Genomic DNA, 27,961 nt, shown 5'->3' on the forward strand with positions numbered 1-27,961 from the left:
TAATTTCTTTCAGCAACGTTTTCTAGATTTCCATGTATACTCTATTGCCTCATTCTTTCATTCCTAAGTATTTTATTCTTTTTACTGTTATTGTAAATGAATTGTTTTCTTGATTTTGGGAGGAAGGTATTTTTAGTGTATAGCAGCACAATTGATTTTTGCCTGTTGATTCTGTATCCTGCAAGTTTGTTGAAATTGTTTATTAGTTCAACAATTTTTGCAGAATCTTTAGAGTTTTGTACATATAATTTCCATCATCTACAACCAGACCTCATTGTACTTATTCCTTTCCAATTTGATTGCATTCTATTGTTTTTCTCCTAATTATTTTGGCCTGGACTCCTTTCCTCTGTTGAACATGGGTGGTGAAAGAGGCATGTTTATGTACTATCTGATCTTAGAGGAAACACTTTCCGTGTTTCACCATAGAGTATGATGCTAGCTGGGGGTGTTTCCTATAAGGCCTTTATTCTGTTGCAATCATTTCCTTCTATTTATAAGGGTGCCAGTATTCTGTATACAGTAACCGCTTCTTTACAGAAGTTTTTCACCATGAGAGTCAATCCACAGTGGTGGAAGTAAAAGCCTTCTTCAGCCTGAGAAATCCTGCAGATTGAAACTCTTTAATTCCTAAGGTGATGAAGACTGGGTGGGCTGCTCTCATTCCCTAATAAATTATAACAGTGCAAATACCTTCCCTATTTTATGTAAAGGTGCCTCAGACTCAGAGATAGAAGGCCTGCAAGCCTTCCTCCCCACCATACACACAAAGGTATATAAGGAGTGAGGCTTGATCTATTAAAGTCATAGAAGTTCAAGAAAGGAATCACACAGGAGTCCATAGGAAGAATTCCACTTGCTGATGAGGATGCTGGACATGGCTAAGAGGTGTGTGGTGCTGATACTACAGAGATGTCCAGGCAGATCAGGCAGATGCTGAGGGCCAGAGGGGAACCTGAGGGTCAGAGGGAGAGGTACAGCCCCCTCCTTATAGATCGCCACCTGAACAAAGACACTCATCCTTCTGCAGACATCAGGGCCATCCTCTGGGGCACCTTTACAGAGCTCAGTGGGGCCCTCGGAGTGGCCGAGATCTTGGAAGAAGGAGCATGGCCCCAGGCCCCCTCTCATTCTGTCACCTCCTCTGTTTCCCCACAGAGCAAGTGTCCCAGCCTACTGTCCATGCCAGCGACACCACAGCCACAGAACATAAGGACTCTGTGGTCCTGACCTGCTCTACAAATAACACAGGGGTCTCCATCTGGTGGTTTTTCAATAACCAGAGTCTAAAGCTCTTGGAGAGGATGAAGCTGTCCCCAGACAACAGCACCCTCACCATAAGCCCTGTCAGGGTGGGGCATGCCGGGAATTATCAGTGTGAAGTCTCCAACCCAGTCAGTTGCAGCAAAAGTAACCCCGTCAGGCTGGCTGTGAGCTGTGAGTAACCCTCAACTTCTCCCCCTTCCTCCCTGTATATTTCATGGGCAGGGGGTGTGTGTGAAATAGAATACAGGTCTGGGGGAGGTGGGAGCCTCCTTCACAGCCTCTACAGCAATGTGGATGAGATCCCCAGAATTAGACTAATCTTGTTAACATCTTGGTTCTGCTTTATACCAGCTGTGGGACCTCAGACAAGACACTCAACCTCCAGAACCTAAGTTTCCTCATCTGTAAAACTGGAAAGAAAGGCTGGCTCTTAGGGCTGTTCTGAGGGTTGTCACTATGAGGTTAATGAGATCTTAAATCCTGAGACAGCATCCTACACAGGTTCAAGGCTCAATCAAATTTAGCAGTTCTTGTTCTTTTGTCATTGACATTGTTGTTGTTAGCCGTAATGTCCCGTGGAGCTGGGATTAAGTGTTGTCTCAACTCGGTCCAGTTCTGTGACCTTCACTACTTTACTGAAGCCCTTGACACTCTCAGACCGTAATTTGCACGGTGGGGTTGACACCTGGCCGCCTCATGGAAGCAGCAGATGAGATAAACACAAAGTATTTCCCATGTGCCTGGCCCAGCGCTGACCTCGAAAGCAGTCAGCTAGTGTTGTTTTCACTAATCCGTGTTGAGTGGACAAGTAGGGGTCTCCCTCTAAGACCATCGATAGTGATGGAAAAGAAGAAACGTGGAAAGAGGCATAATGTGAGAGGAAGAGAGAGAGGCCTTAGGAGGAAAATAAGCAGGATGTTGGCACTGACCACAGTTTTGGGCAGAGGAGGGCAACATGAAGATTCAAGTCCAAGGTTTCACTATGAGGAGTAGAAACGACACAGCAGGGGACACCTGGGTAGCTCAGTTGGTTAAGCTGGCAATTCTTGTGGGTTTTTTTAAAGTTTTTTTAAGCTTATTTATTTATTTTGAGAGAGAGAGAGAGACAAAGAGAGAGATGGAGTTAGGGAGATGCAGACAGAGAGGCAGAAAGAATCCCAAGCAAGCTCCGTACTATCAGCACAGCATCCAACGCGGGGCCAGACCCATGACCCATGAGGTCATGGCCTGAGCCAAAGACACATACTTAACCAACTGAGCCACCCAAGAGCCCCAAGCATCCAGCTCTTGATCTCAGCTCAGGTGATGATCCCATGGTTCGTGGGTTAGAGCCCCTCGTTGGGGCCTGCACTGAAAGCGGACACCCTGGTTGGGATTCTGTCTCTCGCTCTCTCATGCCCCTCCCCCTTCTTGCTCTCTCTCTCTCTCTCTCTCTCTCTATCTCTCAATAATAAAAAAAACTATATGACACAGCAGCCAAGCGGGCTGGGATGCTGTAGGGATAACACACACCACCCAGACCTCAAAGGTCTTTCCTTCCTCCTTAACCAGGCCCTTCCCCCCGCCCCCAAGCCCATCATGACTTCAGCAGATATGACTTGGGACTCATTCCTCCTCCCTTTTGCTTCTTATTTCAGATGGAAGAAGCCCCACGGGCCTCCCTGTGGGGACCAGTGTTGGCATTGCAATTGGGGTCCTGGTTGGGGTGGCACTCGTGGCCGCCCTGGGGTATCTCCTGCTCCATGTGAAGGCGGGAAGGTATGATGGCATTTCCCACACACGATCCTGTCCACCACCCCTCCCCCACCCCAGCAGACTCGCCAGCAGGCAGACGCCGTCCTGACCCAGGATTCTGGGCTGGGTGTCCCAGACCTCCCAACTGCCCCCTGGATTTCTCCTCTGATCACACCTGGCTCCTTCCTCACCAGCTGCTGCCCGGGGCCCTTCCTCCACAGCTGCCTCTGTGCAAAATTAGGGACAGTCACAAAACAGCCCCTCAGGGTTGTCCTGGTTCGCTCGGCAACCCTACAGCAGTGCTCGGTACTAAGTGCACGGAGACCGGTACCTCCCGTGGTTTGTCAGTCCACATGCCCTGGGACGGGGATTTGCAGCCTCAGGACCGAGGGTGGTCCTGGCCAAGGTCACACAAGGGAGAGTGGAAGACCCTGACAGGCCGGGTGGGGTCGACCCCCAAAGTGGCACATGCGGGAACCACGGTGCCTGATGTGTGACACCGCAGACCCTGGACTCCGTCAGGTAGAGGTCCTGGGACGAAGCCCCTCGTCCAGGCAGATGGAGATAGAGCACGAGCCAATGTCAGTCTCCAGCGTCTTCTGGCCTGAGGACTCGAGGGTCTGGCCACAGCAGGGGCACCGCAGTCAGGGACCTGACATACCTGGGGCTCCCCAAGCGTCCTGCACACGCAGCTGGCCGCCTTGACCCTTCCAGTCACTCAGACCCTCATGTGTGATTCCTTTCCTGGGCCCTTGATCCCTTTTCGGGACACTTTCTCCTAGGTGTCCGTCCGCTGCCCGGCTTCCTCTCTGGTCCAAGGATACATGTGCTCCGAAGGCCTTTTTTTATCCCTCTCGTGGGCCCTTCCCCTCCTAAATACACTGGTGGAGAGATGGGGTCTCTAAGCCCTGCTTGGAATGAGGACCCTCCCTGTCCCCTGTTCTGACACCAGAGCTGTGACCTCTCCCTGCCCACCTCACAAATAAGCCTGATCTTTCCTAGGGCCAGTGGCCAACATAATCACAGAGAGATGGGGCACCCAGCCTGCACCCCTGGTGAGTATCCCTTCAGCCCAGGCAGCACAGGGAGCCCCTCGACCTGCCCCCAATGTCCACTCCTGCCAGTCACACCCTGGGGCCTCTGACCACGTCCCTGGGGCTTCAGTACAGGGGACCCCAACTGGCCATACTCCCTGACCTATGGAATCTAGGTCACGGCTCAGCACCTCCCAGACCAGCACCAGTGGGTCTCCCTGTGGGAGGTGCTCCTTCCCTGGTTCTCCGAGAGCCGATGACCCGGTACCTCCTGGGAGGGTGGACCCTGGGTGCTAATTCCCATTTCTGTCCCCAGGTCATGGTCCAGTCAGCAGCTCCACATCCCCGGTAAGCCCGCCCCCTCCCCACTGGGGTCTAGGTTGTGCGGGCGCAAGGCAGAGAACCAACGAATTCGGCAGCACAGCACACACCCTGCTTCCCCCCAGAGAGCCAGGACAAGGCAGGGCCCGTTCTGCCCAGGAATGGGACCGTCTTCAGGGACAGGACCACTCCCCACCCCGTCCTGAGTCTCTCCTGCCACTCTGAGCTGGCCCAAGGGGAAGCCTGGAGTCTGGCCAAGGACAGAGCACTGGGAACATCAGCCAGGGGTCCTGGGCTAATAGGAGTGGGGCAGGGAGTTCAGGAGAGACCGGTCTGGGTCTGGGGTGTGGGTCAACAGGCTTGGCGAAAGCTGCTCAAGAGGCAGAACGGGTCACCCCTGCAGAGAAATGACTCTCCCTCTGTCCACTGACACCCATTCTCTCCCCCTGTTCAGAGCGCCCTACCCAGCCCGAGGACAGCCATTCCCATCTACCAGGTGAGTGTGGGCAATGAATGTTCAGGTCCCCCGAGCCCAAGGGGGCTGAGGATCTGTCCCCAGCCTGCCCTGCCTGTGCTTTCAGGTTTAGGACACAGCAGGGCAAAAGGGCACAGGGGCTAGTGGGAGGAAGGAGGGGCCTGGGGCAGAAACCTGCCACCCAGCCAGGTTCCCAGAGAGGTGGACGCAGGACCTGAAAGTCACCCAGACATGTTCTGAGAAGCCTGCGGGGTTCAGAGGCTTCTTTTTCTTTTACAGGAGTTACAACACCCTGACAGGAACATTTACTGCCAGATCAACCACAAAGGACAAGTGTCTTCTTAGTTTCCCCTTCCCCTGGGAGCTACTCCTTCCAGGGGCCTTCCTGAGACCCCAGACCCTGGGTGGGGTCAGGTGCCCCCGCCTGAGCCAGAGAACCAGCTCTAAACCCAGAGGATATTCAGGGACATGGACCCAGGGTCCGGGCCTTCCTGATTTCTGGAAGCCCTGACAGGCTGCCACGAACCCTGGATGGGCCAGGACAAAGGCCCCCATGTCCCAGGAAGTGGAGTTTCCCAGGGAAAGTGTCCTGGGCCCTGACCCACTAGGGACAGCATGAGGGACATCTGATGAAACAGGACTCTTCCCCCTCCTTGGCCCTTTTTTGGTGAATGGTGATTTCTCTGAGCAGAAATTCACCTGAACCTCTGGGGCCCTTCTCTCCTGGGTCACACAGGGAAATGTTCCCTCTGAGTTCACCAAGCCCCCACCTTAGTCCCCTGAGATAGAGGAGGGGCGAGGGGTGTTGACATGCTGGGACCACGTTAACTAGAAAAGGAGAGATCACCAGAGCTGTGGCCAAACTATGACAGCACTCAGCGGTCCTCACCCTGCTCAGGGACCAAGGCTGGAGACACCTCCAGTGTCTGCACATGTGCACGGGGTTCTCAGGAGCACAGAACATGGGGCCTCTGATGACCACACGAGGAGGGGCTTGGAAGGAGCAGCCGTGGGCAGGCACACATCCCAGGTGGGACCCCTTCATAGCCTTTTGGTGTCCTGAGCCTTTTGGTCCTCCTCACCCATCCCCGGTGGCCCTGACTGGTGGCCTTCACCAATAAACTTGCCCTGTCCCCAAATCCAGGATCCAGGGCACTGAGACCTGTCTGAAGCTTTCTCCAGCCTTCGGGATGTCCTTCCTGCTGGGGTGACATAAAGGCAGGTTGTCAGAGGAACGCCAGGGTTTGGGACCCAGAATTCATGCTCTGAGCATAGCCTTCCCGGACACTGCCCATGACGTCTAGCCCAGTACCTCCCAGCAGTGTCCACTTTTCTCCCTGAACGGGATCTTATCTTGAAACACACCTCCTCCCCATAAATAAGCATGCAGGTCAGAGGCAGAGGGCTTTCCTCACCTAACTCTCACCCAGGCTCCCATGGTGTTGGGACAAAGTTCTCTTCCACCTGGTCCACAGGCCTCGTCCTACTGTCCCACCTGCAGCCATCTCCACACACCTGGGCCAGCGGCTCTCAGTCCTTCCCTGAGGCCCCCGGTTGGGTGCCCATGTGGATTCGCTCGCATCAAGTTGCCCCGTTCACACAAAAGCGGTCCAAGCACCAAGGCACCGCACCCACGTTTCACAGGTGGGTTTGCCATCACCCACTTGTTTCTTAGTCATGAGATGAGGGGTAAGAAAAACAAGCTGCAACGTATCACGTCATTTTTAGCTCTGTGATGCTCCTATCGCAACGCACACTCTGTTGGATTAGACAGGGTGACGCCTCTTGTTAGTTTCCTCTTGCTGCTCTAGCAAATTATTGTAAGCTTAGTGGTGGATGTCAACACAAGTCAAGGTGCCCACCTGGCTGTCTCTTCTGGAGGCTTAGGAGAGAGTCTGTTTGCTTGTTTTTCAAGCTGTGCCGTTGGAGGCTGCCCACGTTCCATGGATGTGGCCCCTTCCTCCACCTTCAAAACCAGGAGTGCAACATCTTGAAGTCTCTCTGTGTCCTGTTTCCACATCAACTCTTCTCTGGTTCTGCCTCTCCTGCCTCCTTCTGTCACTCCCTCTCTCATGCCTGGGTGGCTCAGTTAGTTATGTGTCCAACTTCAGCTCAGGTCATGATATCACAAGTTTCAGCCCTGTGTCAGACTCTGTGCTGACAGCTAGGGAGCCTGGAGCCTGCTCTGGATTCTGTGTCTTTCTTTCCCTGCCTCTCTCCCTCTCTCTCTCTCTCTCTCAAACTAAGCCCTGGGCATGGTTGGGGGACATCAGCACCTTGGACAGTGTCTCAGCCTGGGGCTGAAGAAGCTGCCCATGTCTATTCTCTGTAAGAAAGATGTAATGAGGGGCGCCTGGATGGCTCTGTTGATTGACCTCGGCTCAGATCATGATCTCAGGGTTTGTGAGCCCAAGCTCACGTGGGCTCTCTGCTGTCAGTGCGGAGCCCACTTCAGATCCTCTGTCTCCCTCTCTCTCTCCCCCTACCCCGTGCTCTCTCCCTATCTCTCTCTCTCTCAAAAATAATACAAACATTTAAAAAAGTAATAATAGAGGCTCCTGGGTTGCTCAGTCGGTTAAGCGTCCGACTTCAGCTCGGGTCATGGTCTCACAGTCCAAGAGTTCAAGCCCCGCGTCAGGCTCTGTGCTGACAGCTCAGAACCTGGAGCCTGTTTCAGATTCTGTGTCTCCCTCCGTCTCTAACCCTCCCCCGTTCATGCTCTGTCTCTCTCTGTCTCAAAAATAAACGTTAAAAAATTAAAAAAATGTTTAAGTGTACAATTCAATGGTTTCTAGTATATAATTCACAGAATTGTTCAACTATCAGCAGAATCAATTGTGAAGTATTTTTATACTTTACAGCCATTAGCAGTCATGCCCTCTTTCCCCAGATGCCCACAGTCTTAGGCAACCACTAATTTACTTCCTGTCTCTACATCCATCTCTGGGATTCAATGGGCAGTCTATGGTGAGCAGAATAATGTCCTCCCAAAGATATCCAAATCCTTATTCCTGGGGCCTGTAAATATACTACATTACATGGCAAAGGGGAATTAATGTAACCAATGGAATTAAGGTTGTTAATCTGCTGCCCTTAAAAAAAAATGCACACTATCCTCGATTATCTGGGATGGGCCTAACGTCGTCATGAGTCCTTAAATGTGAAAGAAGAAGACAGAAGGATCAATGTCAGAGTGAGCTGATGTGAGAAAAACTTGGTCAATTGTTCTGGACTTTGAAGATGGAAGGAGGCCACAAGTGAAGCAGTTATCAGCAGACTCCAGAAAGTGGTAAAGGCAAGAAAACTGATCCACCCCTAGAACCCGGAGAAAGGAATGTGGCCCTGCCAATATCTTTATTTTAGCCCAGCAAAATCCATGCCAGACTTCTGACCTCCAGAATTGTAAGGTAACAAATGTGTTGTTTTAAGCCACTGTGCTTCTGGTAATTTGTTACAACAGTAATAGGGCACTAATATAGATGTCATATTAGTTTACATTTTTGCATTAATATTAAATTTGGGGGGCTTGCTAATAGGACTGTGGATGTATAGGAGGAAGTCCTGGTTCTGATGAGATACAGGCTGAGGTAGTTAGGGTGAAGTATTATGGTATCTATAACTTTCAAATGATTCATCAAAAAATCATATATATATATACATATATATGTGTGTGTATATATATATATATAATAAAAAATGTGTGGGTACACGTGTGCACATATTTACATCTATACATCTTACTGTTCATCTTACTATACATCTTACTATACATCTTAATTTATAAATTAAACTTAATTTGGGTATGTATGCATAGGAAAAAACATAGTATACATAGGGCTCAGTACTATCATGGTTTCAGGCATCTACTGGATATGCCTGAATATATTCCCCATGGACAAGGGGGGCTACTATATAAGTTGGATAAGTTCTGAGAATCTTATGTACAACATGGTGATTTTAGTCAACGATACTGTATTGTATATTTGAAATTGTTAAGAGGGTAGATCATAAGTGATCACACCACCAACAAAGAATGATAATTATGTGATGTGATGGAGGTGTTAGCTAACGCTGTGGTAATAATCATTTTGCAATACATAGATGAATCAAATCATCACATTGTACAGCTTATGTTGTATGTCAATTATATTTCAGTAAATCTGGGAAAAAACTTTAAGGAACTACCAAAAAAAAGCAAGTAAACAAACAAAAAACAGCAAATATTGTGGGGTGTGGTTTTTTTTGCCTTTTAAAAAAGTTTCTATTTTTTTTTCAACATTTTTTATTTATTTTTGGGACAGAGAGAGACAGAGCATGAATGGGGGAGGGGCAGAGAGAGAGGGAGACACAGAATCGGAAACAGGCTCCAGGCTCCGAGCCATCAGCCCAGAGCCTGACGCGGGGCTCGAACTCACAGACTGCGAGATCGTGACCTGGCTGAAGTCGGACGCTTAACCGACTGCGCCACCCAGGCGCCCCTCTATTTATTTTTTAAGAGAGAGAGCAAGCAGGGAAGGTGCAGAGAGAGGGAGGCAAAATCCCAAGCAGGCTCCGCGCTGCCAGCACAGAGCTGGAGGCGGGGCTCGATCTCACAAACCATGAGATCATAACCTGGGCCGTAACCAAGAACCAGAGGCTTAACCGACTAAACCACCCAGGCACCCCAGCAAATATTGTTGATAGGGAAATGGCAGAATTACATTTAAAATCAACTCAAAGATGTCCAGCATTGTCAGTGTCCTCCTGGGATGTCCCAGACAGCACAGATCAACTGTCATCACTCATAGGTGATTATTGTGTATACAGAGAAGCCCCCAAAGCCTGTCAACATATTGGTAGAAATAATAAAAGAGTATAGCAAGATGTTTGACTTTAAGATCAACATAGTGTACAAAATTTATTGCATTTCTATAAATTAGAAACAAATAGAAAATGTCCTTTTTTTCCTTTCTTAAAAATATTTATTTATTTATTTATTTATTTGGAGAGGGAGACAGAGAGGGCAAGAGAACAGGGGAGGGGCAGAGAGAGAGAGAGAGAGAGGGAGAGAAAGAATCCCAAGCAGGCCTCTCACAGTCAGCACAGAGCCCCATGCAGGGCTCCATCTCAGGAACCAAGAGATCATGACTTGAGACAAAAGCAAGACTCAGACGCTTAACCGACTGGGCCACACAGGTGGCTCACCATCGGAGTGCCTTGGTGGCTCAGTCCGTTGAGCGTTGGACTCTTGATCTCAGTTCAGGTCATTATCTCTCTGTTCCTGAGATTGAGCCCAGTGGGGGGCGCTAATGGTGTAGAGCCTGCCTGGGGTTCTCTCTCTCCCTCTCTCTGCCCCTCCCCTGCTCTCTCGCTTTCTCGCTCTCAAAAATAAACTTTAAAAAAATAATAAAAAATGAAAAGAAACCATTTATAGTAACAAACACTATAGATCATTTTGGAATAAATTAACAAAAGATGTGCAGACTCTTATGCGTAAAATTAAAAAAAAAAATTTTACCGAAAAATATTAGGGAAGACTTAAATGGAGAGACGTCACATGTTCATGGATAGAAAGGGTCAGCTTCATAAGTACATAAAGCGTCTCCTAAATTGGCTATTATTCAATGAAGTTCAAACCAAAATCCCAACGGGGTTTTTATGGAACTTACAAGCTGAACCTAAGTTTATATGGAAAGCCAAGATCCTCCTGAAGATGAACAAGTGTAAGGGGGAAATGACTTGCGTTCTCAGGTGGAAAGATTTAGTAAAAAGTTATAAAAATTAAGACAGTGTAGGGCTGGCACGGGAGTAGATAAATTGATCCCTGGAAAAAACAAGGAGCCCAGAAACAGACCCATGCAGATGTGGAACTCTGATATACAACCAAGATGCCGGTGCAGATAAATGAGGAAAGGTGGAATTATTTCATAAAGGAGGTGGAGCAATTAGTTACCCATATTTTTAAAAATGAAAGTAGATTCCTACCTCAAAGGAGCACAAAAATCAATTCCAAATCGATTAAGAATCTAAATGTGAATGGAATATTGTCTTTTCTTCTTTCCTTTTGAGACTTGCCGCTTGATTTCTTTTTTTTTTTATTTTTTTTAACGTTTATTTATTTTTGAGACAGAGAGAGACAGAGCATGAACGGGGGAGGGGCAGAGAGAGAGGGAGACACAGAATCGGAAACAGGCTCCAGGCTCCGAGCCATCAGCCCAGAGCCCGACGCAGGGCTCGAACTCACGGACCCCGAGATCGTGACCCGGGCTGAAGTCGAACGCTTAACTGACTGAGCCACCCAGGCGCCCCGCTGCTTGATTTCTTATTTGGCCCGTTGGCTGTGCCGTTGTGTGTTGCTTGGTATTTGCATATTAAATATTTAATATTTACATTGTAGATTTTTCAGCTATTTTTTTTTTCAATATTTATTTACTTTTGAGAGCAGGGGAAGGGCAGAGAGAGAGAGAGAGAGACAGAGGATCTGAAGCAGACTCTGCACTGGGAGCAGAGAGCCCAATGCAGGACGCAAACTCAGAAACGGTGAGATGAGCCTGAGCCGAAGTTGGACACTTAACTGGCTGAGCCACCCAGGCGCCCCCCAGCTTTGTTTCATTGTTGATCTTTAGCTTTGTGCCATTATGGTTGGCAAATATAGTTGGTATGATTTCCGTCTTCTTGAAAAAAAAAAAGAACTGAAATGTGGAAAGCCAAACTTAACTTTTTGGAGAAAAGAGAGTATCTCTTAAGCAAGGCATGAGAAGATTTAACCGTAAAACTGGAAGACTGAGAAATTCAACATTGAAACTCTCTTCTTGAAAAGATACCATAAGAAATGAAGACAAATCATCCAACTGACAGACTATTAGCACTTAATATATAAGCATACATAAGGAACTCCTATATATCAATGAGAAAAAGATAAGGGGCACCTGGGTGGCTCAGTCAAGTGTCCAACTCTTGGTTTTGGTTCAAGTCATGATCTCATGGTTCATGAGTTCGAGCCCCACATCATGTTCTGTGCTGACAACATGGAGCCTGCCTGGGATTCTCACTCTCCCTGTCTCTCTGCCCCTCCCCTGCTCGCTCTCTCTCTCTCTCTCTCTCTCAAAATAGACATACTTAAAAAAATAAAGTTAAGAAAAAGATAAAGGGGCACCTGGGTGGCTCAGTGGGTGGGCAACCGACTTCAGCTCAGGTCATGATCTCACAATTCGTGAGTTCGAGCCACGCGTCGGGCTCTGTGCTGACAGCTCGGAGCCTGGAGCCTGCTTCAGATTCTGTGTCTCCCTCTCTCTCTCTGCCTCTCCCCCACTCGCACTCTGTCTCTCAAAAATGAATAAACATTTAAAAAAAAAAGATAAATAACCCTATAGAAAAACAGACCAAAAAAACCCATAAAATAGGCATTTTACAAAAGAAGCACAGCCAATACACCCATGAAAGGAAGCCCAGCCTGCTTAGTATTTCTGAATTAAAAAGTCAGAAAAGTCGGAGGGATGCGGATCAAAAAGAATTCTTTACTTTGTCACTAGTAATGTATAACCGCTACCACCACTTTGGAAAATAATTTGGCATTGGCCCCTAAAGCTGAATAGACCTTACAGCCCAGCTATACCGCTCCTGGGTGTGTACCCAAGAAAAGCCCTTACACATAAGCATAAGGGGGCATGTAAAAGAATATCCATAAGCAGCCACTGCTGGATCAAAACACTGCAGGGGAGGGAGACAGGAATCCAAGGATGATTGACGACAAATGCACGGTGATACAGTAGGGGGTAATACACCAGTAAAAACGGAAGAACAAAAGCATACACTGGAATATTGGAAATATGGGGGTGCCTGTCTGGTTCAGTCATTGGAGTGTGAGACTCTTGATCTCAGGGTTACGAGTTCAAGCCCCACTTTGGACGTAGAGATTACTAAAAAGGCAAACTTAAAAAAGTAAACTTGGGGAGGGCCTGAGCGGCTGTCGGTTAAGCGTCCGACTTTGGCTCGGGTCATGTTCCTGCCGTTCGTGGGTTCGAGCCCCGCATCGGGCTCTGTGCTGACCGCTCAGAGCCTGGAGCCTTCTTTGGATTCTGTATCTTCCTCTCTCTGCCCCTTCCCCGCTCACGTCCTCTCTCTCTCTCTCTGGCTGCTGGGCATGACATGGTCACTTTGGCAGTGATGCTCCCCACCCCCACCCATCCCCTGCTCACTTCACCGTGCACACTGCCCACCACCTGCCCCTCCCCCCCCCCACACACACCTCCCACGTCTCCACAACCCTCATGGACCACAGGACAAAGCAGAAAGGCAACTCTGTGACTTTACTGGGTTATGGGAAGGGGGTTGTCCAGTCCAGCCAGACTGTCAGTCCCTGAAGGCAAGCAGAAGCCCTGAGAGGATGCCCCAAGCAGGAGCCCGACTGGAGGGCTCTACGCCAGCAATCTGGGCCTTCTCTAAGACGTTGAGGACCTCGGTCACTCTGATGCTCCCAATATGGTGAAAATCTGCTAAAAGTTTGTGATGTCCACGAGCACAGCCCATGAGGAGGAAGGTGGTATTGAGGAGCCCTATAAGGAAGACAGAGCAGTTAGGGACACTTTCAAGATGCAAGTGTCCCACCCCTCCTTCCAGACACGCCTCACAAACCGGAACACCCGTTCTTCCACCACAAACTTGGGTACCAGGCACCTTATTCCTTCCCTCTTGGAATTCACGTGCCTGCTCCCCACAGCCCCAACCCCCTTCTCAGTCCTCCAGCCCCTCTGAGAGATGAGAAGGCACTAACGCAAGTTTCTCTTCTCTCACCTGCCTGAAATTTTAAGGTGGAACTGTAGCACTGAGAGGCGTCATAGGGGCAAGAATCAGTGGTGACAAAACTTGGGAGGCAGTCCTTAGAGTGTTCGCCCACACAGGTTGGGCAACCATGGGAAGAAAATGCTGTAGACCTCGGAGTGTTGGCCTTGAGTTTCACAAAAGGATCCAAGCTGGTGAGGTTGTTGCAGAGATATGACCGGCAGACGCGGCTGTAGGAGGCAACGGACAGTCCAGGCGGTGAAACGAGGTAAGAGACTTGCTGGGGGTAAGAGGAGGCTGGGCTGCAGCCCTTGAAACCCACAACTCCCCTTCTGGACCCTGAGGAGCAGATTAGAGAGCTCTGATCAGTGTCGTTGGTCGCAGCCAGAGTTCCCCCTCCCACCCTGCACCCCGCTCTTCTGGCTCATTCTGTCCCATCACCAGCTGTGCTGAGGTGTTCAGCCGCACGGGGCTCAGGTCCCGGGGTCTCCATCCGTGTCTCCTCAACCCACCCTCCCCACAGGAGCCCCTCTGCTCCTCTCTGCCCTGTGTCCCTTCCTTTTCTCCTCTCCCAGATTGCCCCTCTCCTCCTGGGATCTGCCCACCTCCTTCCTGCCCTCTTATCCAGCCCACACCACACCCCGCTGGAGCCCAGAGCCACTTCCCTTCAGTTGTCTCGATGAATACCAGCGTCTCCTCACAGCCCTCACTCAGCTTACACACCATGCTCCTCATCAGAAGCCATTTCCAGTTATGGAGAGAAACAGCTCTGAAGAGCGAGGATGTTGCTTCGTAGCACAAAAGAGCCCCAGCCCCTAAGGAGAGAATGTCCTTCCAGTCGTGTGCCACTCACGTTGCTTTCTCAGCCCCCAAACTGCCAACCAAGAACTCAGCCTCCACAGATCCTGTCCCCCCGAGGAACCCAGATATCCTGCCCTCCGTCCCCTAGTTATGTGAATCCAGCCCCCCACCCTCTGGGGGCCCCCAAAGCATCTAGCCCTGCAGGACATACGAGGCAGAGTGGAGATGGCCCCTAGGAGGCAGAGCAGATGCACAGGGCTCAAGTGCTGGGGTCCCATGGTCCTGGGTCTGGGTCCCCGGATGCTAGAGGTCAATCTGGAACCAATTTCAATCCAGGTATCAATCAAGGTCAGTTCTAGTTAGCTTCTGAATCCTCTGTTCACTTGCCTCTGGGTCACTGTTTCGAGAGCAGAAAGTTGATTGTCAGTTTTTGTGACATAGGCTCCCTGAGACCTTCAGGGGCACAGGTCTTCCCATCTCCATAGTCTCCCCTCCAACCTGCCCCGAACCCACCACATTAGCTTCTCAAGTTATGACTCTCCCCTGCTTAGGTCCTCCCATTGGAGGCTGAGCAAAGATGCTGACTTAATCAGAGTCACTGTTACACAGGCTGCTCTCCAGCCAGAGATAGTGAGACCAGAACAGCAAAGGTGTGTACGGAAGCTCACTGAAATACCACTAAATAGATTTGGGTTTGAAAAGGATATTTATCAGTATTCAGGAGTGAGTAATAATGAACCTAGTACATATCACACACACACACACACACAAGTGCATGTAAAACCTGGTGAAACCTAATCAGGTCTACAGTCTAGTTAAGAGTGTTATACCAATGTCAAGTTCACGTTTGCATCCTACAGTTCTAGAAGATGTCCCTGTGGGGAAGTGAGAGGAAGTATTTACGGGTTTACAACTTTTGCAACTTCTTGTGAGCCAATAATCATTTCAAAATCAACTGGGTTTTTTTTTTTCAACTACAAGTCAAAATTTGGGACACAACTGAAGCAGTATTTAGAAGTAAATTTATAGTTTCAATACCTTTATCAGGAAACAGGATCGTTAAAAAATATGATCATGAGTTAAGAAGTTGTATAAGGAGCAACAAAGCATCCCCTGCTCCCCCCACCCCCCAAAAAAGGATAGAAATTAAGATAACGGCAGAAACCAGTGAATTAGAAAACAGCAGCAACAATAAAAATTATTGCAGGAAACTAACATTCTTTGGCAAGATCCACAAGCTAATTCTCCAGCAAATCTAATTAGGAGAAAAAGAGATGATGCAAATAAAATACAAAATGAAAAATAGGAAGTAACAGACAGGATGTTTTTAAAAAATAAAAGTATCATTAAGAACTCTACATTTATAAATTTGAAAACCGAGATGAAGTCGGAGTGCCTGGATGGCTCAGTCGGTAGATCACATGACTCTTGTCATTGGGATTGTGAGTTCGAGCCCCACGTTGGGTAGAGAGATGACTTAAAAAAAAAATAAAATCTTTAGAACACGCAGAGGAAGTGGATTAATTTCTAAAATAATATGAAATGTCAAGATTGGCATATGAAGAGTATACGCAATGCCTTAAAGCAATGAAAATGGCCAAGGATCTCTGGCAAATTGAAAAGAAAAAGAGAGTAACCCCAGTAGGAATATGGGCCAAGCATAGGAAGAGACAATTCTCAGAAGAGCAAACCAGAGAGGCTAAGAAATACGTGAAGACACCCGAGCTTAACAATAACCAGAGAAATGCAGTCTATCAAACTGTACATCTATCGGGCTGGCAAAGAACCAGAAAGCCGGAAGAAGATTAAGTGTTGGCAGCAAAGTGTTGGCAGCAGGGACTTTTGTGTACTGCTGCTCATGGGGTCGTTGGGAGGGGGACAGGACCTTCTTCTGGACCGTGAGGAATAAAGGAGTTGAGAGTTCTGATCGATGTTTCAGCCCCAAAGCAGTGTTGTGGGGAGGAGTCTGGCAATACTGAGTCAAATTAGGTTTACAAATACCCATTACGACTATATCCTAGGTATGACGTAATAAAGAGCTCCACCTTCATCTACAAAGGAACGTATACAAGGATGCAGCATCATCAGGGAGATGGTGAGTCGAGAGCACTGTGGGCATCCCTCCCTGAGACTTAGTGAACACGCAACCTGCAGGGGATGCCAACCGTGGAATATCATGCAGCAATTAAAAGAAACTGATGAGATGTACACATAGTATGTACGTGGATGGATCAAAAAAGCACAGTGCTGATTATCTTACATAATAACACAATATCGCTTGCGTAAGTTGAAACCACATGCAGAGGGGCATTGGCTGGCCCAGTTAGAAAAGGAGGGCATGCAACTCTTGATCTCGGGGTTGTGAATTCGAGCCCCACAATGGGTGTAGAAACTACATACATACATACATACATACACACACACACTTTAAAAAACACGTGCACATAAGACAGTGCACATATTGCAAGCACACACATGAACCAAAAGATACCCAGTAGCCACCTGAAGTGAGTGCCCACACGAGGGTTAGGGGATGAAAGTGGAGAATGATGATTACTGGAAAAACTAACGAAAACAATGTAGGTGGTACAAAGTTCATAGGCTTTGGACTCAAAGGTAGAGCAAGGTTAGAATCTTTACCCCTGCACTGACTAGCTGTGCAATCTTGCGCAAGTTGTTGAACTCATCCATAAACTGGATTAATAATACCTCTCATAAGGTACTGTTGAAAATTAGTAAGATTATTAACATAAAGTGCCAGGCAAGAACTAAGCTTTCCATAAATGTCCATTCCCCGGTCTTTCCCTGTCTCTCCGCTATCTGAAGGAACAAGGCCAACCTCACTAGCTGGCATTCAAGCCTCCCGCACCCCACATTCCCCACCCCAGACTGGCCCCAAACAATCTTTGCAACTTCGTCTAGCACGGCTCCCCTGCACAGCAGTCCAGCTAGAGGTCACATCAGCAACCCTTTTCTGTCCAGAATGCCTGGCACACAGGCTCTGTAACACAGGAGTCTGTGGCAAACAAAGGCACTAAGACTCACAGAAAAGATGGGACACAGGAAGGGGCAATGAAGGCTGATGAAGGAGCACACACAGGGGTTGGGCCAATCAGAAAAGATGGCACACACCAGCCTGGAATGCAAAACGACAGGACCCAAAAATCTGAGCACAGGTGGAGACACACTCAAAAAAGAGTGGAATGAAATCCTCAGGGAAAAAGGATGGAGAGGATAGAGAGGTAGTCAGAGGAGATACTATCCCTACAAAAGAGAAACCATGCAGAGGAGGAAGGGTAAACTGATGGGCTGGAACCGTGCAAGGGAGTCAAGAGGTGCAGCAGAGAAAGCACAAGAGGAGAGGCAGGAAAATGAGGCCTGGGGCACAAAGATGCGGTTCTGGGGGCGGGGGGGAGTGAGGGGGTGGGGGGGAAGGAGACAGGGCGGGATGCGCAGCGAGAAGGGGACAAAACAGAGGGTGGGAGGGAAATTGTGAGACACACCGAGAAGGCAGGCGATGATTACAGAGTGGAGCCCAGATGAAACTGATGAATTCTGGTGAAATCAGGGAGCGAGATGCACACGGTGGGGGGGGTGGGGGGTGGAGAGGGTGTCTATGTCTATGAAGACAGAAAAACTACAGTGGGCGTCTCAGAAAGAAAGCGAAGGATGGGCGGGGGAGGTGGGGGTGGGGAACTGGGCCAGGCTATTTGGAAATTAAGAACGTGGAGTAAGGGGGCCCGAAAATCAGCAGGGCAGACAGGCAGAGAGAAACTCCAAGACAATGGGGAAAATAGGAGTTAGGAAAATCAACACCGAAACGGACGGTAAGAGAGACACAGAAAGGGGTGGGATAAGGGAAGGAAGCGGGAAAATGACCGGAGGGGAAACACATAAAAAAGACAAGGGTAGATCGGGAGTTGGGGCACAGGGAGAAAAGTGAAAGAAACACGAGCGTCCACACAGCGAAGAGGACACGCCCTGTCGAAGCCAGGAACGCCAAAAGGAAGGCCGCACTGTGCAGCCCAGAGGGTGAGACTGCGCAAGCGCAGGCAGGTCCCAGTCAACGCCTGGCAGTGGGACCCAGATAGCCGTTTCTTGGGGGGCAGGGTCAGCCTCATCCTGGGAGCAGTACTCGACGCCCCATTGGCCACCTCTCCGAAAAGGGGAATAACAATCCGGGAAGGCAAGCCACAAGGGGCGGGGGAATTGGGGGGGCGGGGGGGTGGGGGTGGGGTGCCGAGACTCAACTCGACGCGCTATTGGCTGGCCTCACAGTCTGGTGCGGGGAGAAGAGGCCTGGAGGTAAGGGGCGGGCCGTCAGTGCAGGATCTTGAAGCGCACTGGTCGCTTGCCTCGGTGGCGTGAGGCGACGCTTGACGCTCATTGGTCCTTGTGAGAAGGGGCGGGAAAACCGGCGCGAGCGCAGCCGTTCCTCACGCCGCTTCCTCACCGCGTCCTTTCGCGTCCTCCTGACTGAGTCCGACTTTGCTCGCTCGCTCGAGGCTGTGGTAACCGCGGGGCGAGGACGCGAACACGACCCCGCCCCTCCCTGCCCCTTCTCCGCCCTGTCTCTGGCGCTGGGCCCCCTCCGCCGCCTCCCCCTCGCGCTCCTCGCTCTCCTCTCCTCCCCTCCCCCACCTCACGGGGCCCCTCGGCGTGCTCCCCGTGCCTTCTCCTTGGGACCCTGGAGCGAGGACAGGCCGAAGGCCCAGCTTCTGAAAGGGGGTGCACGCGGGCAGCAGGCGCTCGAGGCGGTGGTGCATGCGGGGAGGTGCGCTGTGGGGGGAGGGGGGGCGGTCCATGAGATCCGGTTGCTGGGAACGGGCAAAGGCGCCCCAAGCGCCGCCGGGGCAGCGATCACAGGGTTGGCGTCCGACTTTGGACGCCTGTGGGTGCAAGAGGGGACTCCGTGCCGGGAGGAGGGGACCTGCGACCGAGATCGGGGCCTGGCACCTGGAAGGGGCTCAGTAAACGTTTGTGGGGTGGATGACAATCATTCCTGAAAGCGGGGGGGGGGGGGGGGGGGGGGGGCGGGGGGGCGAGGAATCTCTAAGAAGAAAGTAATCGCGGGGTGGGGTGGGATCAAGAGAGTGTTCTGATGTAAAAGGGGGGCAAGGCGAACGTTGCCTCGCAGGACATACGTGAGGCTGAGAATTGAACGGGGAGCACAAACATTTGCAGGAACTGGATAAATGCACGAGGGAAGGATGATAGTTGCCGAAGATGACGGCAGGAAACATCATCGGATCGGGGCAGTGGGGGGAAGGGGGTATAGAATCCCTGGGGGTGGGGGGGAGAGAAGGGGCCGTGAATGAGAACGAACGTGGGACTTGGGTGCGGGGAAAGCACAGGCGAGCAGCATCGAGTACCGTTTGCGTTGACGGAATATGTAAGAAGGGAGCGAGAAGAGGGGCGCCTGGCAAGACGGTGAGCCTTCTGGGAAGGAGGGTGCTCGAGGAAGGCAGTGGGTGAAGAAGGGAGAAAGCCAGGGAGGAAGCCAGGTGAAAGCTGAGCCCACAGACGGGTGGCAATGGAAACCCCTTCAGGTGTGGCCTCCCAGGGGCAGGAGGGCTGGTCGGGAGAGGGCCCATGTGGCCACCCTGACCTTCCAGTCCTGCCTCTAGATCCATGGAAGCCAAGGAAGTGCCTGCTGCCCACCACTGCGCCGCAGACTCTGCCACTGGGGATGAGCCCAGAGCCCTCCCGGGCACAGAGCTTATCCCCAGGAGAGCTGTCAGTCGCTCTCCAACCTGCGCCCGCTGCCGAAACCACGGCGTCACTGCGCACCTCAAGGGCCACAAGCGCCTGTGCCTCTTTCAGACTTGCGAGTGTCACAAATGTGTCCTCATCTTGTAAGTATGAAGGAGATCCAGGGAAGGGAAGATGATGGGCCTCCTCTAAAGGGAGGCTAACTTTTGACTCTCACCCCCCATTTTAGGGAGCGCCGAAGGGTCATGGCTGCCCAGGTGGCCTTGCGCAGGCAACAGGAGGCACAGCTAAAGAGGCACCTGGCTCAGGGACTCATGAGGAGAGGGGCGGCCCCTCCCAAAGCTCCTAGCCGTGCCAAGAAGGGAGCCACTCGACCAGGGGTCCCCTGTGAGTGTCTGGCCAGGGATGGGGCAGGGTTTGGGGTGGAAAACAGTCCCAGACCTGCCATTGGATTAGTGTGTGACCTTGGGCAAAGCGTTTCTACTCTCTGGGCCTCAGTCTCTCCAACTTTAAAATGTGATCACTGGGAGTATGTAGTGAGATCTGTGGATAGAAAAGGGTCACAGAGAGGGTCATGGGGAGATAAAAACTCAGTTTGCAGTTGGAGTGGGATGGGGGTCAGGAAAAAGGGCTCATCAAAACTCCCCCTGGTCCTTTATAGCTGGAAAGGAGAACATAGCACCCCAGCCTCAGACGCCCCATGGGGCAGTCCCACTGGCACTGACACCCCCTGGGAAGGTAAGGAGAACCTGGGCCGTGGGGGGGGAGTGACTCCTACACTAGCCCCTGCCCAGGCCCTTTCCTCTGTGCCCTCAACACTTGGGTTCTAGATTTAGCCCTGACTTGTAATATCAACTCCAGGCAAATCACTTCTCTTCTGTGGGCAAAAAATGAGAGAGTGGGATTTTACAGCCCTCCAAGTCTAAAGTTTTGAGGTCCTGCCCCCATCCTAGAACATACTCATTCTTTCTCCAGGCTTGTACCTGAATCCAACCTGTGCTCTCTGCCCTTGCAGGATAACTCCCAGGGGCCTCTGCTGCTCAGCCGTCCCCCAGAAGCCTTGCCTTTGTCCTGGACTCCAATGCCCCCAGGCCCTTGGGCTCCTGGACACTGGCTTCCTCCAGGCCTTTCCATGCCACCCCCAGTGGTGTACCGCTTGCTATACCAAGAACCTACTGTCCCTCTGCATCCCTTTTCTGGTAAGACGAATTCAACATTCAACAGATGTTTAAATGCCATTGTACCACTGTATCAGAAAGAGAAGAGGACAGGGTAGGAAGGAAGATAGAAGCCATGACCTTTAACCCCTGTACCCTCCTGCATTCTCTTACCCTCATTAGACTTTGACCCTGGCACTTCCCTCCGGCTGCCCACTCATGGACCCCGCCCAACCTGCCCAGGATCTTGCCCGATACTGATGGCTCCTCTTTCCAGAGAATCCCAAGGGCCCTCTGCCTTGCCCCGCACGTGAGTAGGAAGGGAAGAACACGCGTTTATCATATGCCTGACCCTGTTCTGGACATCACAGCAGATGATATAGAAGATAAGGTCTTAGACCTTGTGAAGAGGAGCTCTCCTAGCTCTGCCATTGCCTTACTATGAACCTTTGTACAAGTATCTTTACTCTCCCTGAACCTGGTTTTCTGTCAGGAAGTTGGAGACGCAATAATTTTCTTTGTGGGTTGTCATGAGCATTAGTGATAATGTATGGAATGCACCTAGCACAAGCCCTGGCCTTGGACAAATAGGGGCTATTAAATCCTCTTAAACAGATAAGATGGAGTCGAATTGCCCGCTGAAATGGGGGGTGGGGCATGATGGTGAGAGCCTCCGAGGCCGAAGATAGAGGCCAGAGACCATTAGGGAAGGCTTCTTCAAGGGGTCCCAACCTGTTCCTCAAGTTCCATGGGGATTGGGGAGGGAAACTAGACTCTGGTAGGGCAGGAACAGTCATCCCAGTCCCTCCCAATGTTTGGTATGTTTTTAAAAACTGACATCAATGATTTCCCATAATCGGCACAGTAGCGCTGGAGGAAAGAAGCTGGCAGATATTTTCATTTCATAGAAAACAAAGCAGGCCAAGCCAGGGGAAAGGACTTGCCCAAGTCCACAAAGCCTAATGACCCACCAGGCACTCAGACTCTCAGATCAGCATATGGCAAAATCCTGCCCTTTCTCCCATGTGTACATGTCTGTCCATGTGTTTAATCCCCTTGGCATCTTCTCTTCTTCTTTCTAGATGCTCGACTCTGATACTCCAGCCCTGTGGCACCCCAGACCCTCTTCTGCTGCAGCCACAGGTCCTGGGACCAAAGTGGGATCCAGGACCCTGGGAGGAAGTTGAGCCAGGGGAAGGGAACATAGGGGATAGTGAAGTAACCAGGGGCTGAGAGAGCACTTGGAGGGTGGGCAGAAGTGGGGGTTCCCAGTCTGTTTCTCTCCCTTTCTTTTGCAGGCGCCTGCAGCCTCTCGCCTGGCCTGGACCTCTGCCCCCTCAGAGCGGCAGCTGCAGCGGGAGGCAGCTGAGGCTCTTGTGGGTCTGAAAGATTCTTCCCAGGCTCCCCGCCTGACCTCTTCTGTTCCTCCCAACCCTGCCTGGATCTCCCTGCTCCACCCCTGTGGCCCACCAGGTAACCTGTTCCCTGAAAGGAGACGATGGGATAGAGACATTGGGAAATGGAGGTACCAGAATTAAGTAGGGACTAACCAAGGAGATCAGGGGGGTCAGCAGGTTGAACATCTTCAGACTCAGGCCCCAAGCTTCTCAACCTAGCTTCTGGAATTGCAGTTGAGAGTTGTTCAGTGGATTAGTTTTATTAGTTTCGTGCTCAAAAGCAAATGTCCAGTGCCCTGATGTCAAGGAAAATGAGGCCCCGAGAGAGGCAGGGACTTGCCCAAGGGCATGCGGCAAGACAGTGGCAGACTTCAGCCCAAGGCTCGCTCTCTAGACCTATGCTGCCTGCTGTTGTCTCGAGAGGTCTGAAGAAGTAACAAGGGTCTGGCGTGGAAGGAGATCCGATAACTGCCTTCAAGGAGCTTCCATTTTACTTGGGGAAACTGGATGCCTTCACAAAGCTCAGTGACAGAGCAGATGGCTCAGTTGGTAGAGCGTCCGACTCTTGATCTCGGGGTCATGAGTTCGAGCCCCATGTTGGGTATAGAGATCACTTAAATAAATAAAACTTAAAATCAGTGACAAACCTGGAAAGAACTAGAAAAATCTTGAGGAATGAGACTTACGGGGACAGAGAGGGAAGGCTGAAGATCTTCCTGTCCAAAATGTTGAATTAGGCATGGGTACGAGTGAGGAAACCTGCATGGAAGAACTGCTGGAATGAAGGAGATGAAGCTGGAGAGACTTCTGATCATGGAGGTGTGGCATGCCAGGCTTAGGCATCTAGAGCAGCCACTGTGCATGAAGGGGAGCCAGGGTATGTTTCTGAGCTAGGCAGGGACATATTTAGATACCCTGAGCTTTGAAAGACAAGTCTGGTGGCTTGATGGAGGGATTGAGAGACAAGGTGGGAAAATCGGGGAGGAGGAAGTGTTTGCTATGAGCCAGGTGAACAAGGATGAGGCCTGGATTGGGTGGGGTAGAAAGAGGGGATTGCTGGGAAAGGAAATTGATGTGACTTAGTCCCACCCCCTTCCTTCTTGCCTATAGCTCCTGCTGGAGGAAGAGGATTCCAGCCTGTTGGCCCCTCTCTCCGCCCCAGCCCAGCCCCCTCCGTAGCTCTGCATATTGGGCATCTGGGCTCCATCTCCCTCCTAAGCTAGAAGCCCAGAGGTTGAGATCTCACTTGAGCAAGGGGCAAGAGCCTGCAGTCACTGCATATTTGGTATTTTGCCTCTGGATTTATGCATGGAATATAATATAGTGCAAGCTTCCAGCTTTTTTTTTTTTTTTTTAAGCTTTATTGTGCTTTGTTAGCTTTTGGTTCCTTTTGTAGTGTGGGTATTTCCTTGACTGAAAGTGGATATCCTCTTACCCACTTGGGTCCGGGGACCTTTTTAAATACCCAACAAAGTGAGAGTTATGCAATTTAAGCTAACAAGTATCTAAATAGGTTTTTGCATGAGTTCATGTTCCAGAATATTTGACATGTGATTCTGTACGTACTTGTGCACTTATGTCTGTCTCCATGCGTGCAAAAACAGGAGGGTATTTTCATTTTGTGTCTACGTTTGGGTGAGTAACCGAAAAATAAACCTTTGTTGTTTTAAGCCACTGAGACTTAGGGAGTGTTTGTTGCCAAAGCCTAACCTAGTCTATTCTGATTGACATAAAGGACTTGTTCAGTTCACTTTTCAAATTGAAAATAGTTATCCAGTAACTACCATAAATAAATACAAACTCGGATTTCTTATTATGGCTCGATAAGACAGATTGGTAGAGGGAGATGGGAGATTCAGTGACTCAACAATTAAGTGTCTGCCCTGTGCCGGGCATAGACACTTTCCAGCTGCCCAGAGGGCTAAAAATTGAAATGCATACAAGGCCAAGCCCATCACTTAAATGAGTAAAGAGGGGTGCTTGGGTGGCTCAGTAAGTTAAGTGTCCAACTTCAGCTCAGGTCATGATCCATGGTTTGTGAGTTCAAGCCTCGCGTCAGGCTCTGGGCTGACAGCTCAGAGCCTGGAGCCTGCTTCGGATTCTGTGTCTCCCTCTCCCTGCCCCTCCCCCGCTCATGCTGCTTTTCTCTCTCAAAAAAAATTTTTTTTTTAATTTAAGTGAGTACAGAAAGCTAGATGAGCCCTAGAAAACAGAATACATGCCATACCAGAGAGGGCAGCCTCCTTTGGGCCTTAGTGGATTGTTGCCAGGCAGGAATGTGACTATTGCCACAATTTCTGATTCCTTAAGAGAAGCTGGAAAACTGAATTTCTATATAAAACATATTAATTTTCAAGTGTTGGCTCAGTTTTCTTCTTTAAATTCTAGGTGAGCTGAACAAAACATATCTTCAGGCCAGTTTTGGCCAAATGGAATACCTATAATGCTAACATAATGTAACATTTTTTAAATGGGGAAACTGAGGCCAATGAGAATAGGAAGAATCAAGTTAGCCTTTTTCAAGGGCTTTATCTGAACTAGGGAGATTCATGTGTCTACATTTTGAAGGACCTATGAAAGGTAAGAGAACATTATTACCATTTATTAAGTACCCCACTGTATGTGATTCACATACATGCTCACAGCAACTCTGTAAGCCATGCATGATTACTCCCATTTTACAAATAAAGAACACGTTTATTTTTTATTTATTTTTTTAAAGTTTATTTTGAGAGAGAGAAATAGAGCATGAGCAGGGGAGAGGCAGAGAGAGAGAGGGAGACAGAGAATCCCCAGCAGGCTCAGTGATGTCAGCACACAGTCTGATGCAGGGCTTGAACTCGCAAACTATGAGATCGTGACCTGAGCCGAAATCAAGAGTTGAACGCTTAACCAACTGAGCTACCCGGGTGCCCCAAGAACAAGTTTAAAGAGAGAAAGTAACTTGCCCAACTATTTTAGGGAAAATTTCGAGGCAAATAAAGGAGGAAGTTTCCTTCTCCTTGCCAAGCCCTAAATCAATTAGATAATTTTTATAAAACAGAGTGAAAGATTCAGGACTCCAGCAGACAGGCATGAGCCCAAGGGTTTTTCAGAAAGTCTTATTTTTCCACTCAAGGTATCCTTAGATAATAAGCAGGTCGTACCTGCATGTTTCTTTGTCCGCTGCTGTCAAGTCCTTCTCCTCGAACCATTCCGCACATGAAGACCTCTTGAGCTATTCCAAAGATATGAACACCTGGAGATCCCCATCCCCGTCTCCACTCGTAGAAGCAGCAGACAGAAAGCGCAAGGGACAGGCCTGATCACCGATTCTTTTTCCTGAGGCCACTTACACTCCTCTTTTTATCCAAGATGATTGCTAGTGATGGCATTCAGTCACTGCTTGTTCTTTTGCGTCTGGAGCCTTGAAAAGATGGGCTGCTTCTACTGCCTAACATTACAGGGTAACAAATCTGCAACACTTCTCAGGACTCAACACAAGATAATCAAAGGAGGAAAGCCTGCTTCACACTTTCCTTCCCTCCCCTTGTTATAACTTAGATATATGATTGCTCCTTAATAGACCTGCCTAAGCCTTGCTGGGCCCTGCTCTCTCAAGTGACAGATGACCAAGCCCACATAGTCGCGGAGAAGGGAAGCGTTGCAACAGGAAAGATGCCTGAGACCCTGCTACTCAGGGCTGACCAAAGGTCCCAGTACACCAAGGTCACACAGCTGGGAAGAGTAAATGAGAAAGTACAATGTGGGGTTAAGGGATGACATGAGAAGGTGGGGAAAGAGAGGACTGGGCGAAGGAGCTAGGGGCAGGCCACTCTTCCCTGGCCCTTCTTATTTCTCTGCAGTCCACCTCCCCTCCCAGCCAGATCCTTAGGGCTTTTCACGCCATTGGCTAGGCCTACTTTGTCCATCACATTGTCAGGGCCTCCCCATTGGTGCCTGAGGGAGAGGGTGGAGACTCTGCAGGAGTGAGCCCTGGGGAAAAGGGCAGATTTCAGAATTGTTCCTGCTTCTCTCTGTCACTGCCTATTTGGGTGCAGCCGTCTGCGTCTGCTGTGGTTGTAGGGAGCCAGTGGGTTCCTGGCCTGTGAGCAGCCCTTAGAGATTAGAGTCAGTGGGCTGTGAGCACTGTTCCATGTGCTGCCACTTTCCCACTTCCCATGGCAAGGCGAGGAAAGGTGCCACCCAGGTCCAATAGGGTAGTGCATAATTCATCCCCCTTCTAAGCGCCTTTTGTGTACCACCCTGACGTTCTGCAGAAATAACCAATGAGGTTCCAAATCTGAGGCGCCATCCCTCTGTCCAAACAAGATTGCCCCATCCCACCAGTCACCCACGTATTACTTCAGAAGTTCATTTCACATTCTGCCTTTTGAGAATCGATGCTCCTCCCTTCACTTCAGCCCTACGTGAACCTGGTCCACACGTGACCACAGTCCTTGTTCAGTGTAGAACCGACATCTTATCACCCACCCCATCCAGTTTCTACTCAGACCCTCATTACCTGGTCCATGCAGGCCTCATTCTGCTCCCCCAGCCCCTTGTGTAGCTGGCTCTGCAGCCCCCAACATATGTTCTCAGAAACACAGTCCTATAACCCATACCCTGCCTGGGCCCTAATGACATCCTGAGCTCTCCCCAAAAGCAAGATTCCTCCTTTTCATCTGACTTAATGTCTCCTATAAACAGATCGGGCCAAGTTCCCTACATTCCTACATCCACAGGCCTGATCACCCTGAGCTGCGTCTGGCTTTGTGCCTCTATGTCTCCCCCTCTTAGTACTCTCAGGGAGCAGTACTTATTCTCAGGAACTCTCAGGGAGTTCCTCTCTGGAAACTCAGAATAAATAACTAAATACATTCTGTCTGATTCCTTAGGAATTTTTTTTTTTCCTACAAAGTTGATAAACTCTAATGTTGCCTCTCCCCTCACCACAATATGAACAACTTCCTGTCCTCAAACCAATTTTTTTTAACAGAGTTTTTTTTAGAGCAGTTTTACGTTCACAGCAAAATTGAGCAGAATGTAAGTGTTCCTGTGGTCTCCCTGCCCCCGTACAAGCACAGCCTCCCCCACTATCACCATCCCACACCAGAGTGGTACATTTGTTAAAAACTGAGGAGCCTACATTGACATGTCAGTATCACCCAAAGCGCATAGTTTACATTATGGTTTGTTCTTGGTATTGTACACTTTACGGGTTTGGACAAATGTATAATGACCCGTATCCACCATTATAGTATCAAACAGAATTGTTTCACTGCCCTGAAATTTCTCTGTACTCCACCTATCCTTATTCCCATC

General features: G+C 49.8%; 3 protein-coding genes across 17 annotated transcripts in view; 2 read left to right on the forward strand and 1 right to left on the reverse strand.

Moving 5' to 3' along the window:
• Nucleotides 1-5,995, forward strand: part of LOC101082109 (carcinoembryonic antigen-related cell adhesion molecule 6-like) — a 31,564-nt gene extending 25,569 nt beyond the window's left edge. For both annotated transcript variants that reach the window (XM_045046148.1, XM_045046146.1), the window contains 6 exons: nt 1,159-1,437; nt 2,904-3,024; nt 4,003-4,055; nt 4,351-4,382; nt 4,810-4,851; nt 5,110-5,995. In XM_045046148.1, coding sequence (XP_044902083.1) covers nt 1,159-1,437; nt 2,904-3,024; nt 4,003-4,055; nt 4,351-4,382; nt 4,810-4,851; nt 5,110-5,175 — 593 coding nt within the window. In that variant the 3' untranslated portion in view covers nt 5,176-5,995. The remainder of the gene's footprint in view (nt 1-1,158; nt 1,438-2,903; nt 3,025-4,002; nt 4,056-4,350; nt 4,383-4,809; nt 4,852-5,109) is intronic.
• Nucleotides 5,996-13,099: 7,104 nt separating this feature from the next.
• Nucleotides 13,100-19,056, reverse strand: LYPD4 (LY6/PLAUR domain containing 4). Of its 8 annotated transcripts, XM_023245362.2 has the most exons (6): nt 17,895-18,587; nt 17,437-17,527; nt 14,603-14,788; nt 14,256-14,405; nt 13,603-13,929; nt 13,100-13,364 (listed from the first exon to the last, which is right to left on the reverse strand). In XM_023245362.2, the coding sequence occupies exons 3-6, from the start codon at nt 14,667-14,669 to the stop codon at nt 13,162-13,164; spliced, it is 747 nt and encodes a 248-aa protein (XP_023101130.2). In that variant the 5' UTR covers nt 14,670-14,788; nt 17,437-17,527; nt 17,895-18,587; the 3' UTR covers nt 13,100-13,161. The 8 variants fall into 8 exon arrangements, with proteins under 8 accessions (XP_023101130.2, XP_019675027.2, XP_019675025.2 ...); XM_019819468.2 differs by lacking the exons at nt 17,437-17,527; nt 17,895-18,587 and adding an exon at nt 19,033-19,056; XM_019819466.2 differs by lacking the exons at nt 17,437-17,527; nt 17,895-18,587 and adding an exon at nt 18,643-18,781.
• Nucleotides 18,751-24,331, forward strand: DMRTC2 (DMRT like family C2). Of its 7 annotated transcripts, none has more exons than XM_023245359.2 (10): nt 19,687-19,821; nt 20,019-20,246; nt 20,333-20,490; nt 20,765-20,841; nt 21,119-21,302; nt 21,444-21,570; nt 22,343-22,403; nt 22,559-22,733; nt 23,395-23,476; nt 23,768-24,331. In XM_023245359.2, exons 1-9 carry the CDS (start codon nt 19,706-19,708, stop codon nt 23,439-23,441), a joined length of 1,173 nt encoding a protein of 390 aa, XP_023101127.1. In that variant the 5' UTR covers nt 19,687-19,705; the 3' UTR covers nt 23,442-23,476; nt 23,768-24,331. The 7 variants fall into 7 exon arrangements, 6 of the variants coding, with proteins under 6 accessions (XP_006941268.3, XP_023101128.2, XP_023101127.1 ...); XR_002738492.2 differs by having other exon boundaries at nt 23,395-23,534; XM_006941206.5 differs by lacking the exons at nt 19,687-19,821; nt 23,395-23,476 and adding an exon at nt 18,751-18,902.
• The last annotated feature ends 3,630 nt before the right edge of the window (nt 24,332-27,961 follow it).

This window comes from Felis catus, chromosome E2 (assembly GCF_018350175.1).
Source record: "Felis catus isolate Fca126 chromosome E2, F.catus_Fca126_mat1.0, whole genome shotgun sequence".
Lineage (NCBI taxonomy): Eukaryota > Metazoa > Chordata > Mammalia > Carnivora > Felidae > Felis > Felis catus.

Coding starts and splice junctions, on each gene's coding strand:
- LYPD4 (XM_019819468.2), bottom strand. CDS start 14,669: ATGGGACCCCAGCACTTGAGCCCTGTGCATCTGCTCTGCCTCCTAGGG. Junction 13,930..14,255: donor ATTCATCGAGACAACTGAAG/GGAAGTGGCTCT, acceptor TCTGCTCCTCAG/GGTCCAGAAGGGGAGTTGTG. Junction 13,365..13,602: donor CACCTTAAAATTTCAGGCAG/GTGAGAGAAGAG, acceptor TCTTCCTTATAG/GGCTCCTCAATACCACCTTC.
- DMRTC2 (XM_019819461.3), top strand. CDS start 19,706: ATGAGAACGAACGTGGGACTTGGGTGCGGGGAAAGCACAGGCGAGCAG. Junction 20,247..20,332: donor CACAAATGTGTCCTCATCTT/GTAAGTATGAAG, acceptor CCCCCATTTTAG/GGAGCGCCGAAGGGTCATGG. Junction 20,842..21,118: donor CACTGACACCCCCTGGGAAG/GTAAGGAGAACC, acceptor CTGCCCTTGCAG/GATAACTCCCAGGGGCCTCT.